We start from the raw sequence: 16054 nt of genomic DNA, 5'->3' as shown, positions 1-16054 counted from the left end.
ATTCGGAGCTTAAAATGTTTTTAAACACGTTCGCTGCCTTGACCCATGTCTGTGATTCGGACCACTATCTAACAATATGCTTACTTTTTTTATCTCTTAAATAAAGAGAATGGTATGAGTGGATCACAGATTCACACAGTAAACAAGCTGCTAAAACAAATAGATATAAGTTAAACATGGCTATTGGCTTCAAATGCTACAATGAATGAGAACTTTTGCTATGGGTGACAGGACAGTCGATGTGTTGAAATGCGTTGTCCGAACTTAATCTGTAAAAGTAAGCACATGATTGTATATAATTTTGCCACACCATAGTAACATTTAGTAATGCGAATGCTATGATGTAGAAAACTATTACTGAGAAAGGATTAATAGAATAATAATTGAAATATTTCACCTCTTGTAGAAGATCAAAGATTGCAGTCTCTGACTGATATGTGATAATGAGAATATTTTTTTTTTTCTCATTATCTGACTATGATTCAATTCTGAAAATTGTTCCCGCCTTTGTTAACGTATCGTCTAGAATGTGTTACTCCTATTTAAATTACTTCATTGAAGATGTCTTCAGATATATTTGGCGATTATACTGTGAATTTTGAACTAAGAAATGCTCATTCACTGGAACCTTAAACCTTAACTTCCTACTGTGGCATGATTTTAAGCCTTTTGTTATTTGACATCGTCATTGAACTTTTGTTAGTGAGTAACTAAAAACACAGGTGTATTATCCTAGGTTGCACGCTGTATTAATATGTATTAGGCTATGTTTGAATGGGTCATTTGTTGCTGCATTCGTAATGTGTAGCATAGTTCATTCCAATGGTTTTTGTCCTCCAGTATTTATCCAGGAAAGGGTGCAAGACCCTCGTGAAAAGCGAAGCAAATAACTCTAGTGTAATATTCTTTTTGGCAATGAATTAAAAACGTCATCTAATATTTTTGAAAATTATTTGGTAATGAAAATTTATTTTAGATTTTATTTGCAATGCGGTGATTACAGATCGATTCCTTTAAAGATGGTGGAGCAGTAAATTGTTTGAATCGAAGTCAGTAAGGTGCTTCGTGTTACATCAAATAAATATTTAGTTCGAAGCTTTTCTTGAGGAAAAAATGGTTAGTTCTCGCTACAGTGTGGAAATTTATTAGATAAATAAATATGTCTAACCGCACAAAATTTTTTTTGTGCTTGTTAGGAGCGGTCACCTTGACATTGTCCATAGTGTGCAGTGCGTTTTTAATACTGTGAAAAGAAATAAACAGTTAAACATATATATGGTAAGCAATTTTTTTTAAATTTTTCATTAAATAAAAATATTAAAGGTATGTATTGAATATGAAATTGTCTTTATTATTATGAATCTATAGAATAAATGTGCCAATAGCTATCGTCAATTTATTGTTTTTATTTTAAATTTTTAATTACGTAAAATATCTGAAACCAGTTCTTTTTCATATACTGATGTATCATATTATATAGAAATTCGGTTATTTTACAGCGATACATTATTTGATGCTATATAATAGAGCTCTACACACTCTTGATTGCTTTGCTTCTAAGAAGACTCATCTTGTTAGTCATTTAAGTGAAATACCTGAATCAACTCTATTATTTACAAGATAACTAATAACAGCCTGATAGTCGAATATGTAATGAGCAGTTTCTCTGCGTGATACATAATCGATTCCGATATGGAATCTGCAAGGCACTCATAATCAGATGAGATGAGACTTGCATTAGTAGACATTTAATTCATGAGTCAGCTAAATTAACTATAATTTAAATTTCTGTTAAAAGTCAGTAGTTTTAAATGCTCTCAGTGAATTTAAGATCAGTGAAGAAGGGAATTTTATTTTTCTTTGTTTCGTTGAATTTTAGTATGCATAGGCTATTTAGTATTCGATACTATGGATATCAATCTGCGTTGTGAATATCATTTGAATTGAGCCATATTAATGAACTTTATTCAATATGTTAAGTATTCTTTGGTGTTATTCCGACTTTTATTCCCCATATTATGGACTAACAGAATAAGATCGTTGCATTCGAGTTCTGTCAAATACTGCTTGGTGTGCTGATCACATTTACTTGCTTAGGATACATCGCACCGTTATTCATTGTAAACAGGATTACGGCTGTGTTGTATGTGGTTCAACTCGTCTCATTTCCGTTCATCGCCAGGTTCTTCCTATCTGCTGCTGTGCTTTTAGAGCATCGCTGATGAGTAGTTTACATGTAGAAACTTCAGACCTTTTGTTGTCTTCTAAACGAAACATGCTCTCTTCCTGTTTCCACGTTTTGTCAAACCAGTCTCATCCTTTAAGAAGAATACTTTTAAATTGTAGCCATGTTCCACTATTCAACGCCTGCAGATCCTGCATTTCTTATCTGGGAATACGTGTGACGAGAAACTTCCCATAGTATTGAAATGTATGATGACAGTTTTTTTTTTTTCGTATACCACCTTGATATCAAAATGGCATTGTTTTTCTTCGTCCATTTTACAAAGTTATGAATTTTAATACTCGTGATTTCCTTTTCAGGGCACTTTTTTTCTGCTGACAGACATATGCGCAATGATTATATTCCTATGTACACGGATGGTTCCAAAGCTGAATCTCTCGTTGGTTGTACTTTTTGCTTGTGACAATATTATCAAACACAAATTATACGAATTTACATTAGTTTTTACCTCAGAGGAATAAATTTTAAAAAAGCGATAGTTTATTCCGATTTTTAGAATTCCATTCGTGCCCTCATTGGAAGATCGCACGTCCATGCCTACATTTCCGACATTAAGAATTTACTTGATAATCTATTGCAAAATGGTTTTGAAATTCTTTTCTGATAGATTCCTTCCCACGTAAGAATTCAAAGAAATAAAACAATGAATGTTACTGTGAAATCAACAAATACCTTCGCCTAGAGACATACTATTCCTTATGCTAATCTGCGGTCTCTTGTTCGTAAAGGGCTTTTCCAGAATTGGCAAAGCAAATGGAACCTTCGGACCAAAAACTACTCTGCCAAACCCTTTACTGAACTTTGGCCTTTCTCCCTAAATCGTCGGTTCGATGTTATTCCAGTACGATTGTGTACTAGGCATTCCAAATAACTTAAACATTATTTTTATAACCAGCCACCATTAACTTTCAGCCGCAGTGGCGATGGTTTAACTATAGACTTTGATTTAATGCCTGTCACTAGATGCGTAGCGTCTTAAATATTTAGATTCAGCTGTTTGTCTCCCGTTTTTAATTGGATATAAATTACATTTAAATTTTCCTTTATTTAAAGGAGCCTGGTTTTTTTTCAAGTGAAATAGGATTTCTTCTTTAGTGTTCTTAATTTATAAATGTGCTTTTTAATATTTGGTTATAAAATTATTTTATTTTCATAGATTTGCGACATTGCTTCATCTAGTTTCGGCGCAGTTGAACCACAAAATAGATCATGAACTTCGCTGGTCTAAGAAATATTTTATCTTGAATAAAAATATCTTCCGTTACTACTGGTTTGGAAAAATTATTCAACAAATTAACGGCAGGCAGTATTGCACTTGGTAAATCTTGTGTATCGGAAACGCTCAGAATTAATGAGTTTCTATAAAAAGTCGTAATAAAATTAGCGTTTTTCAAAACTTCTTAAAAAAATTGTAAATTTTTTTAGTCCTTATAAAAATATTTCTTTATATTCCTTGCTTTTAAATAACCCGCCTGATAAATTAGCATATGGTATACACAGATTTAAATTAATATTTAAAAAAAACTTTTGATCTCGAGTGTTTATTTTTTTGGGGAGGGTTGTAGTATTCTGTTGACTTTTATTTGAATATAGTTTTCAAAATGTCCGATATTTAATGATCATGCAATTTTATATAAAGAATGTTTGTCCATTATAATGAAAGGCTTCAACAAAGAGCACAAATTGGGAGTATTTATGTGCTTTTATATTTAATGTCTTTCCCTAAAGAAAATACGTTATCTTGGCAAGATTGCACTTCATTAGGAAATTTCACACAACTCTAGTTCTTATCCATCCTTCGACAAATAATGCTACATATAAGTAATAGTAAAGCAGCTAATAAAAATAGTAGCAAAAAATTGATTTTTCCGAAACTGAATTACATTCTGGAACTTTTGATTCATATAAAGCCCCAAGAATACAGCATAGAAACATTATCTTAATCTTCAGTCAAGAATTTATAAAGTTTTCATATCATCAGGCTCCAGTAACAAAAATTTTTAATTTATAGAATTTGGAATATATTTTTTAAAACTAGAGCATTATTTAGGGGGTGGGGGGTAGGGACCAATCAAGTGGGCAGATTCTTACTCTCATTTACTCGGGTTCTTTATACAATTTTTTTTAGCTTTCATCAAGCAAGTCGGATTCTCTTGGCTATTATTAAATGTAAAATTATTTAGTAAGTAATCAGAGACGTGTTTCGTAAAACTTTTTACGAGCTCGAAAAATTACCGAGAGGTCATAACAGAATAAACCACATAAAAGCTGTGCAATTTATATGAAATAAATATTTTGGTTTATAAACATCAAATTTGTTGTACTCATTCTATTTACTTACCAAATTTTTACTATATTTGAATAGGTAGCAGAAGGCCAGGCAAAATCTCTTAAGGTTGTATGCAATTCTTTCTAAATTTGGAGGTCTTGCCGTCTAACTGTAATTTGATTTAGACTCGAAAGGCTCTGGAAGATACTGGAACCGACAGAAAATTTCTGCATTATTATTTTCTGGGTATACCCGATATATGATAAATAATTGTAGAAATGTATTTTTTTAATAGTGTCTATTACTTCATTTAAAAACATAATCATTCATTGTTATTTCTTAAATCTGTTTATTATTGCTATTATTAGCTTATCTTTCTAATCTTTTCACAACGTAGTTTGTCTTCAACTCTCTTGAAATAGCTTAAAAAGCAGCTCATAAAATGGATCCAGTGCTCACTTTGTCACCATCCCCTTCCCATTCGTCACTGGCGGAGGGATCACCGAATGCATACAGAAGCCCTCAAACTACACCGAAACTGCCGAGAAGGGAGAGACTGGCTTCATTCTCGAGACTCATGGCATCCGAAAATTTCATGGATCTTTTACCTTCGAAATCGAACGGCAGCAAAAGAAGAATCAACTTGAGAGGAAGAAAATTCGAGATGGAAAACCTGCCTACGATCCACGTTTCTCCTAGCAGTCCAGCGAAGAACAATATGAAAGCTAAAAAAATTATTGATGGCACGTTTTTGCAAAATATTGGGAATGGGTAGGTTCTTTTATTACTTAATGTTATCAAACCTCAAACAAACTGTTTCATCTTTTTTTGTTGAGCATCAATCAAGATACTACCTGCCAAAGATTAAATTTCATTCCATATATTCAATGTGCTTTAAATAGCATTCGACAATATTTCATAAAATACTAAATTTTTATTAAGTAATGTTCAGTTAAGCAGGGTATATAACATACAACTATTGAGCTCCGTCCTTTTATGACGGTTTTTCTTGACAGGCAAAAGCGACGGCTAATCTTTAAATATTCACCCATACCGCCAACTGGAAGATTAACTCGGATCAAATAAGCGGCACTTAAATTTATAGGTGAATATCCATTTATTACTTCCTATTTTATAAAATTATACAACTATTTTGAAATATACGATATAAGAAAATAAAGAAGAACGTTCTTTAGTTCGTTGTTTTTTTGCTGTCGCATTTCCATCTGAACAAAAACAATCTTGTTCCAAGCAATCGCTTTTTAAGCAGACCGAAAATGAATGTCATAATTTTTTTTTCTACTTTCCTTGAAACTTCTCATAAGTATTAACAACAGTTCTTACTAATATGAAAATTTTATATAAATATTCCTGTGCATTCTCAAATTAGAATATATTGGACGAATTCACACTGCAGTGGAAATCGAAATAATTAAAGGAAAATAAAAGCCAATCGGTAGGTACTGAGTATGCAACTATTTAAAATTTTTAAAATTTACCATCTGCGGTAACATAATTGATACAACACAATTGGACATGTAATACAGGCGAATGTTGTGACTTGTTATTAATCATCCTATATAATATACAGTTACTACAAATTTCAGTTCACGAATTTATTTTACTTTTGTTGCATATTGTTGATGTATATCAAATTCGCTTATTACAATAAAAATATGCTAAAGACTAAAGAATTATTATAGAATCGCCAGATGTTTATCCCAGCCGTATTTTTGACAGATATTAACAAAAGATATTGTTAACATCTGTGAAAACATAGCAAGAATACTATGTTAAAATTGGATTGAAATATTCAAAATGAAATGTTTTAATCACGATATGTTTAATTAAATAACAATACTGTTTGAATATTTTAAATTGTACCCTTATTACTAGTGTTAAGAATTTAGCTTTAGCAAATTGAAAAATTATATATAATATAATGATCTGTAAGTTTAAAAGTTTGGAATTCTTAAAGGACAGCGTAAATTTAATTCCACAAAAATGCTTCTTTGCGTTTAATTATATAATTACTTAAATAAATTGACATTAAGGATAAGTCAGATTTACCAAAATAAATCAGTGTTCATAGGAACAGACTTGAACGTCATCTGTTAGCAATTCCCATACAAAAACTTACTTTTGGTTCCTCTTACTGTTATGTTGAACTTTTATTGATTTGCATCCTCATATGTTGCTGGTCGATTCTCAAGACTCTAAATATTTCAACTAGGAACCCTTGTAGCTCTCTATCTGTCGCTCTCTCGCACTCTGTCGAATGACTTCGTCAATGGTTAGTTTGCTCTGTATCATGAATATGTAAATGTGCTTTATGTCTATATAACCTTCGGTACATAAGATCTGAACCCTTTGTAAGAAAAAAGATTTCGCGTAACTTTCACAAGTGATTTTCGGGAAAATTTATATGTGTGACAGCTCAAATAAGAATTCGCGGCCATTCAATTGCTTTGATGTATGCTTCTACAGCAGATATCGGTAGGTTCGACTCCATTCCAAAGATTCAAGACCTAGCCAATTACATATTCATTTCTTGGTGAGAAACATGTTTGCACGGAAATATTTGTCGATATTTCCAAGCAACATAACACACCCGCTTCAATTAATAGCCTCATAACTGCTTATCTGCTATCGCAAAGTGCTGTGCATACTTTTTATTGTATGCAATATCATTCTAAAGAATAGGTTTATTTCTATCTGTTATTCTTGTTTAATCTATTGCATTTATAGAATTTAAAATCGTATCTACATCGGCATAGGAAACAAAAACCTATTGCTGCACAGAAATCTTCCCAAATCCAACAATTCTTCAATGTTATTTTCCTTCGTATTTCACTGGAAAGACCACTGATGTTACATCTTTGCTTATGCGCTCCTACATAAATCTTTTTCCCTTATAAATGTCTAATAATCTTTTTAATGCCTGTTGGAACTTTTTTATTCAATAAAATGTTATTTTCTGGTAGCTGTTTGCAAACCAGTCGGTTGCATTTGTAATGTTTACAAATTGTTAAAAAATATTTGATCAAGTCTTTTCAGACTTGACCAAACCCTTTGGCTTGGGTGGAATAATTATTGGCAAAAAAAAAAAGTAGCGACGAAAATTTAAATGCATTCCTGTAATTGTTTATTTAGATTAGTATTTTAACATCTTTTTTATTTTCAGTATTTCAAGCAATTTCGGAAAATACAGTATTTTCTAAACAAAATAGATAAGAAAATTCCAAATAAAGTGGTTTATGCTCATTAGTGAAATTTGAACTAAATTTATTGTTAGAAAATAAAGCAAATATTTATGTAATTTTGTCCGACCACGAGAAGTCGGGATTCAGCGATGTTTTGCCGTTAAATGTGCAATGATAATGGCTGTCAATTGATTTTTTTTTCTTGGCAATGAGAATATTTATAAACTGAATGCAGTTATTCAATTTGGAACCAATTCTAATTTTTTGAGTTTTGAGAACACTTTTGCACATTATATTTAAATTTACAGAGATGGCTATTCATAATTTAGCAATTTTAATTCTACGCCAGATTGCTTATTACTCAAGGTTTTAGGAAAATCCAGTTTTTTTTTGTTTTTTTTTGTAATATTTAGCAAACAGTTCTCTCTATATTGTTTCCTAGTGCATAACCAATTTATCTATAGTTTCCTTTTTGTCTTGAATGCTTACTCGTTAAAAATTCATTTGTTCCTAAAATAAGCTCCAATGAGCTAATATCTCCAATCCAAAATGTTCTAGAAGCTTCTAGAAATAAAAATGCATTTGATTTTATATAAATTTTAATTAAATTTTGAATTTTATTAATTTATTAAATATAATGAAAATGAATTTTAATAAAATTTTAAATTCAACATGAAACAGACAAAATCCATTGGAATTCGCTTTTTACAATTCTGATTAGATTTTCATAATCGAATCGGCATCTAAATACTGCATACGTATGAGATAAAGTATGACTTCTACCTATAATCTTTTGTACCCGATGAAATATTTGATATAATCACTCTTAAATTTTGTTATGTAAATCAAAACAAAAAAATTGCTTTGTTATTCAGACACATGGATTTTCCACCTTTTTAAAATAATGAAAGTAATTTTTCTCCGCAGATGTTTTAAATCGCCTCAGTTGCCATTTTCGCCCTGTTTACTGAACAAAAAATCTCCGATGAATTTGTCGCCAAATTATCAGAATCCAACACCCACAAAAAGCCCTTTGTACAGATTGGATCGCAAAAATGGATTTCTTGGAAGAGGTTCTTTCGGTAACGTTACTCTGTGTGTTTATAAAGGTAAGGTAACAATTTTGACTTAATAAGATGCAGTTTTGAATGTCGATTAATATACTTTCGAAGCCACTCTAAAATAAAGAAATTTTCTGTTAATCTATCAACGGATTACAAATTTTTAATATTTTCTCTTTTATAAAATATGTAAAATATTGTGAAAATCAAATTTCTTCTCCAGAGTTACTTGAAATTACATACGTTTTATATTTCAAGTACAGGGGAAAAAATTGGAATTCTATCTTATCGAATCAAAAATACAAATATAAATCGCATGTAATTTTACATGTTGTTCAAACACCAAAATTGTAGGCTTGTATCATATATTGGAATTAATTCATTAGCAGAAAAAAATGGCAATTTCTCTAATAAAGGATAAGGATCCGTGTTCCATTTTCTACATTGCGCAATAAAATTAAATGGATTGACAAAGGGAGGATACGGGGCTGAAATCTGAGATCGGGATGAGATTTAGCATAAAGGTAGTATACATTTAGAATGTTCATTCATGAAAATATTAAAACGCAATGGCTTGCCAATTTCGAGAAAATGGTCCTCAAACTTTTGGTAAAGCTTATATACTGATAACTTGACTCTCGTTCCAATGAAAGAATAAACATTTATCCTTGCATAAAAATAAGTAGTATATTAATTTATACTATCTGTAAATAGTTAATTAATTTAAATATTTAAATTTTAAATATTTTTTTTAAAAATGCATCTGTATTTATACTTTTTTTCTTTAAAAATTTTAATTTTATTATTGTGTATTTCGAGAATATTTATTTTGGATGAAAAAAATTAAAAACATATTAAGAGTGTTCATAAATTTTTGAATTGAATAAAAGTTATTAAAAAAGAAAAAAAAATCCGATCCAGGTTCGAACCTTGACCTTCCGTATACGAGAAGGTTACCAAGACAACCATGCCATCGGAACGGGAGTCAAGTTATCAGTATATAAGCTTTACCAAAAGTTTGTGGACCATTTTCTCGAAATTGGCTGGCCATTACGCTTTAATATTTTCATGAATGAACATTCTAAATGTATACTATCATTATACTAAATCTCATCCCGATCTCAGATTTTAACCCCGTACCCTCCCCTTGTGAGATGTATTTACAAAGGCTTTGACCATTAATGTAGAAAGAAAATATTACACGTTTCAAATCGACCTGTTACACGCTCATTTCACTATCGACTCTTATTCAAGAATATTGCATCCATTTTTAGGTATTCTCTTTGATTCGCATAAGCTGGAAACAAATTTGAATTTAAGAATTTAAATCCATCCAGTGAAAAATAAACAAATTTGCGTTCAGGTTGCGATGATTATAATTAAAAAAATATTTGCCTTGACAAAAAGCATTGCCGTCGAAACATCGTCCTTAAATAGCTTGTTTATTTAAATATTAGGGTAGTAATATTAATTTTATCGGATAAGTTTCCGAGATCGCCATTATGAACTCGCGTCAATCACAGTCAATTAACTGATAATGTTCGATATTCTTTGAATATGCAATAAAATACATTTATACTGGTGTGTGTGTGTGTGTGTGTGTGTGTGTGTGTGTGTGTGTGTGTGTGTGTGTGTGTGTGTGTGTGTGTGTGTGTGTGTGTGTGTGTGTGTGTGTGTCAGGGCAGACCGTTCGCCATTTAGCACTGAATTTATCAGATGTATTTTAGAAGGAATATGATATTTTAATTTTAAAAAAAATTAAATAAGATCACATTATTGCACAAGACTAAATTTTGCATTATTTTAAAAATGAATAATACTATTTAATAGCACTACGAGGTTTCTCTAAATTTTCCACATTTTTTTAAAATTTTGAATGGTTTTTAGCAATAGATTTCAATATTTCAATGAAATTTAAACCATTTTTTATCAAATATTTAATCGCGTGAATTGCTCCCATTATCGAAAGCTAAAGAAGCGAGATTCTGCGCGGCATCTGTTCAGTTTAGGTTGCAAAGTCAAATGACGTGGAAACAAATGCGCAGATATAGACGCTCTAGTTTTGAATGCCTTTATGATGTTATGGATCTCCATTCCATTAAGAATATTCATGTACAAAATAAATGGAACAAATGTAAAGCTATCAAAACAAAATTGTTTTAATATTTCACAATTTAATGCTTAAAATATTTTGTTGAGAAAACTGAATATCAAGTTGCACATACAATTTAATTCAAATTAAAACTCAAACAATATTCCCAAGAATGAGCTAATCGCCAAATATTCATATGAAATGAAGCAAATATATTTTGTTTCCCAACAGATTCCAAATTCGCGATGAAAGTGACGCACCACACCTCCCCTTTCGTAGGGGAGAGAAATTTTCTCGAAATCCGTCATCCACATCTTGTGTCAATACTTCACATATCTGAAGTCTCCGACAAGACGTTCATCTTTATGGAGTTTGCGGGGAATTGTAACTTGCAGCAAGTCCTGGACACTAAAAGCGAGCTGGATTTTCTCAGAAAAGTGAGGTAAATTAGATCAACTTTACTGCGACAGATTTAATATATATATTTTTAATTCCATTTCATCTTTTTTTAATGGGTAAAAGATAACTTTAAAATGTAGGATTTAGGATACTTAATGAGAATTCTTAGGAATCGCATTTTCTTATTGAAATCGTAATTATTCTGTCATGTAAACTATGTTTTTTGGTTAAACGATCGTGCTACAAATTTGGTAGTGGAGCTATGAAGATAAATGGCACTTAAAAAGTTTAGGGCAAAAGAGTTGTTGGTTATCTCCAAATGACTGAAAACATTCCTGTATCTATGAATGGGAAACCCTTAACTACGTGATTGATCAACGATACACCCTATATATTTTTTCAATTCTGACAATGTTTTTCTTGTCAGAAATTTGTGAATCATAGCTCCGAATGCAAATTGTAATTGCATTATATCTTATTTGCTGAGTTTCTTGATTCTAGAGAATACACAAAAAAGGGGGTGGGGAAATTGAAAATTTTTATACCTAAGCGTCAAAATGTAACGGACCGTTCATTGCTGCTTTCAGAAAGTGTACCAAATTTCTGAAGCTTCAAACAACTATCGATAAAAAATAAATAATAAAAAAAATATAAATCGCAACACTATTTAGAAAGCCAAAGGGAAAGCTTCCCGAGAATAAGAGCCCCCCCCCCCTCTGAAAATCAAGAGATCGCGCCATTCAAGAGAGGCAACATTCATTATCCCAGCAGATTTTAAAAATCCGGAAGAATTTTTTTGCTGTCTTTAGAAAAGTTTTAACATTAAATAAAAATTAGCTAATCTTTGTCATCTTGCCTAAGCTAATCTAATAAATTAGCTAATCTAATCTTGCCCACTATCTATATTTGTGAAATAATTGGCAAAATTAAAGATCCATAACCTCAACCAATAAATACTAAACTGATTTCGCTAATCTTTATTTTAAATTAAAGCTATCAATAGTCACATGAATTTCATATTTAATAAATGCATATTAAATGATGAATTTCATTTCACATTCAATGAAGCAAAGGCAGCGGCAGGTTTACTGAGGGAGGGGGCAAGCTCAATTTCTCTCATTTGACTTCAAAATAACTCGAAATAATCAATTTTACATTTAATTAAAAGAAATTAAGTATTGTTTAGCTTTTTTTTTTACTGAGATATTGACCTTTTCTCTCATTGTTAAAAATTAGCAAATGTATTAGTAAAAAAAAAAAAAAAAAATGCTCAGTTTCTTTTACTGACCATTAAGATTGTTATAAAAAAAATGGACTCAAATATTCAGACTTTTTGAGCAGGAATGCAGAGGTTTTGAATCCGATACGAATAAGTTCGGGAGCACGAACAAAAATTTACTATAGTTCGGACATGACCAATATAGAATTTGGAAAAGATATGATGATGTTGCTTCTTAAGAAGGAGGAAAAAATATTTTATAAATATATGTACACATTTTATGTAATGTTTGATAAGATGGACCATTTAAACATTAGATTACCCATATAGTTACTTTTCCAATGCATATTTAAAACAAACAGATGCATTTTATTCAAAAACAATTAGATTTTGAATATGAACTCCCCGTCGTCATTTTCAGGCACGTATACTTATTCCCAAGCGCGTTTTCCCTTGAAGCTATTGCAAACTAACATTCTTGCCAAAAAATGAATTTCGCCCCTCCCCCCCCCCCCCTTAAATGCATATATTGGGTTTTCCCTAACCCCTTTAAATTCAACGACTAATCTGACTAGAACTCTAATTAAACAATTTTTAATTTTAAATCTGCAATTAAGTGAAAAGTATAAAGTAATTTAAAATGCTAAAATCATTTAAAAACGTTTCAGCATTTCAAAAGCTCTTGTATTATTATAGGAATTAAAATAAGGATGAATGTCCCAAACAGGACGTGTTAACAAGTCATCGATCAGCCCTACACACAACTGCAAGCAATTTTATATTCTTGCTTAGTATTTCATTACTTTTTATATCCTTGGGACGTTAAAGTTGCAGCTGTCGACTAATAAAAGTGAACAACTTGACATGCTAGCAACATAACTGCAGGATTTATATTTGAAACCATTTTTTATTCTCTAATGAGCCCAATATGCCATGCATAATGCGTTTTAGTTTAATATTCCCTTGCTTCGTACATTGCAAATAATAAATTGCACGTTTCAAAACAATTCACCGGTCAACTATCGGAACATGCTGAAAATAAAGCGCAATCAAATGTTAATAACTCCTAAATGATCTGTGAATTTTAAGGGCATTGAATTAACGTTTCTCAAACTTGAAATGTTTAAAGGTACTATTAATGCGATACAACAATTACATATAATCCACAAGACACATTCCCAAAACGGAAGGTGTTGTATACTTAAAAAATGAAAAAGAAAAAAAAGGCAAGGGGATAATCAAACAACTATTTACTTTTTGGGAAAAATTAAAAATTACGAGAAACAAAAAGATTATGTATGTGTTCAAACTGAAAGATTTAATTTTCTTTCCAGTTTCTGCATTCAAGTTCTTTCCGGGCTGCGTTACTGTCATCGAAACCGCATAGTCCACGCCGATGTCAAGCCTGCCAATGTCATTGTGAGTCCGCATGGCGTATGCAAACTTGGCGATTTTGGCCACAGCTTCAATATGGATGCTGCCACTCAAGACTCTCGCGTTTTCCCACCGCATGACATCGTGGGGACAGCAGCTTACGCTGCTCCGGAAGTGCTGCGGGGATCGCGGCCCACCACCTTTTCGGACATCTATTCATTCGGTGTCTTGTTATGGCAGGTCTACAGCAGAGAAATACCTTTTGGCGGAGAACATCCTCACATAGTCATATACAAGGCAAGACTAGTAATTTCGTATTTTTTTAATTAAAGTGCGACAGCGGGTTGATAATAAGCGGATTTTTTTAAAAAGAAAACGATGCAAATTGACTCGTAGCAGCATAAAACTAATATGAAAAAAACATTTTGAAATAATATGGTGAAAGTTTAGAAATGATTTGTATGCTTCTAAAAAAGTTATGCTATATTCTAAAAATTGTTCATTCTTTCCACCTCCAGAATCGAGATCGGATTCCCCCATTCATCTGCCTCTGTATGCTGGTCTATAAATGTAATGACAGTCAACCGACCTCCTGATGGCATGATGTACTAATTAGAAGTTGCACGGATTTTGTTACCTTTTTATCTATTTCAAAATTACGAGTTGATTCCAGAAGCAAATCTTGACTTCAAAATACAGCGCTTATTTAATCAATCAAATCGTCGCCCTTTGCAATCGCTATTTTTTCTAAGTTATTTACACGTAATTGGAACTCTTTGCCTAGATGTTTCTTCTGGTAATAATATTTAATCTCGGAAATAAAATCGCTGTATTCTGCACATATCACGTCCAAGGGAATCAAAACCGCTCATTCTGCTGTTGCGCTCTATATAAATTTAAATATATTTGGGTACAAAAGTTAACTGGGAACTTCTATCGAGAGAAATCTTTATTTTACTGAAGATTCAATTCAAACTTGACAGAACATTTTTCATGCGTGCAGCAGGATCGAGTCAATAACATGCTGTCAACTGCACTGGTAATGGAATATTTCTCTGCTGATAATAAAAGTGAATGTATGTCTGTTTGATCTAGAGTTATCAATGGGATACAAATATAATTTTGAAATTAGAAAAGTGCACCTCGGAGAGATTTGAAGATAAATTTTTAAAAATTAAGTGAAATTCTGGCATTTGTTGAGATGATAACTTTCAAAAGTATTGGTATGAAAACGATTTCTGTGCGCTATCTTGAAATGAAATGCTATTTTCAATGATATAAATTTAACTGTCGTGATATTTTTCTCCTGGTTTTAAAATTATTTTTAAAGGTTTTTACTTAATTTGCAACTACACTTTTCATTGTTTCAGTAGAATTCAAAATAGTTCCGTTGTTAATATAAATATCTAATTAGGATTACTACAAAACATTCACGTTACGAAACAAATCATTTGAGGAAATAGTAAGTTTGGTTGAGTTTAAAAGTTATTCATATATTGATATCCATTGTGAAAGTTAAGTTGAGTTACAGTAAAACAAGACTATTTGATAACTTACGAGAACACGGAATTTTAATTATTTTAAAGCACTGGTCCAAAAATTTTAAAAAATGTTTTGTAATTATTAACGTATTGATTTTTCTTAGGTAGAAAATGTAATGGTTATATTTTCCTTCTCTTTTCAAAGGTTGCCAATTACGGAGCCAGGCCAAAGTTTGCCTTCACTGACGAAGTTTTCGCTCGTCATTTTTCTCGAGTGGCGGAGCTCTGCTGGCAGGAAGAGCCTAATGAAAGATTAGAACCTTCCCAAGCACTCCGTATGCTTCAAGAGTTAGCGCAACAACTGAAACAGTGCCAAGTGCATTGAAAATGCATATTATGGTTAAAATTAGAAATCTATGATTTTCGAGACTAATCTCCTTTATTTTATCCTATTTGACTTTTTTTGTAATTAGTTGTGCTCTGAAATTAAATTTTGCTACAATTCTTCTGTTGCCTTTATTTTTTATCAATACATACACCGATTATAGAATCTTTAAAAATAAACCTATCGGTAATGATTAATTTTTTTATTCAAAAAATATATTGCTTGTAAAATTTGTGATTGCAAGTGAAAATAAAAAATTTGAGATGCTGTTTATGCTGTAATGCAACTATTTTAAACTAGACTCGTAAATAAAATACATCACAAAT

At 31.5% G+C, this 16054-nt stretch overlaps 1 protein-coding gene across 4 annotated transcripts; it reads left to right on the top strand.

Annotated features, from left to right (window-relative positions):
- Positions 1-458: 458 nt before the first annotated feature.
- On the top strand, positions 459-15837 carry LOC129961365 (serine/threonine-protein kinase mos-like). Of its 4 annotated transcripts, none has more exons than XM_056074985.1 (7): positions 459-1278; positions 4611-4760; positions 4912-5285; positions 8645-8826; positions 11102-11312; positions 13823-14159; positions 15549-15837. In XM_056074985.1, exons 3-7 carry the CDS (start codon positions 4957-4959, stop codon positions 15726-15728), a joined length of 1239 nt encoding a protein of 412 aa, XP_055930960.1. In that variant the 5' UTR covers positions 459-1278; positions 4611-4760; positions 4912-4956; the 3' UTR covers positions 15729-15837. The 4 variants fall into 4 exon arrangements, with proteins under 4 accessions (XP_055930960.1, XP_055930961.1, XP_055930959.1 ...); XM_056074984.1 differs by having other exon boundaries at positions 460-1278; positions 4937-5285; XM_056074986.1 differs by lacking the exon at positions 4611-4760.
- Positions 15838-16054: the final 217 nt, after the last annotated feature.

This window comes from Argiope bruennichi, chromosome 2 (assembly GCF_947563725.1).
Source record: "Argiope bruennichi chromosome 2, qqArgBrue1.1, whole genome shotgun sequence".
NCBI lineage: Eukaryota > Metazoa > Arthropoda > Arachnida > Araneae > Araneidae > Argiope > Argiope bruennichi.
Note: the sequence above shows the minus strand (reverse complement) of the source record. Positions and strands in the feature narration are given on the sequence as shown.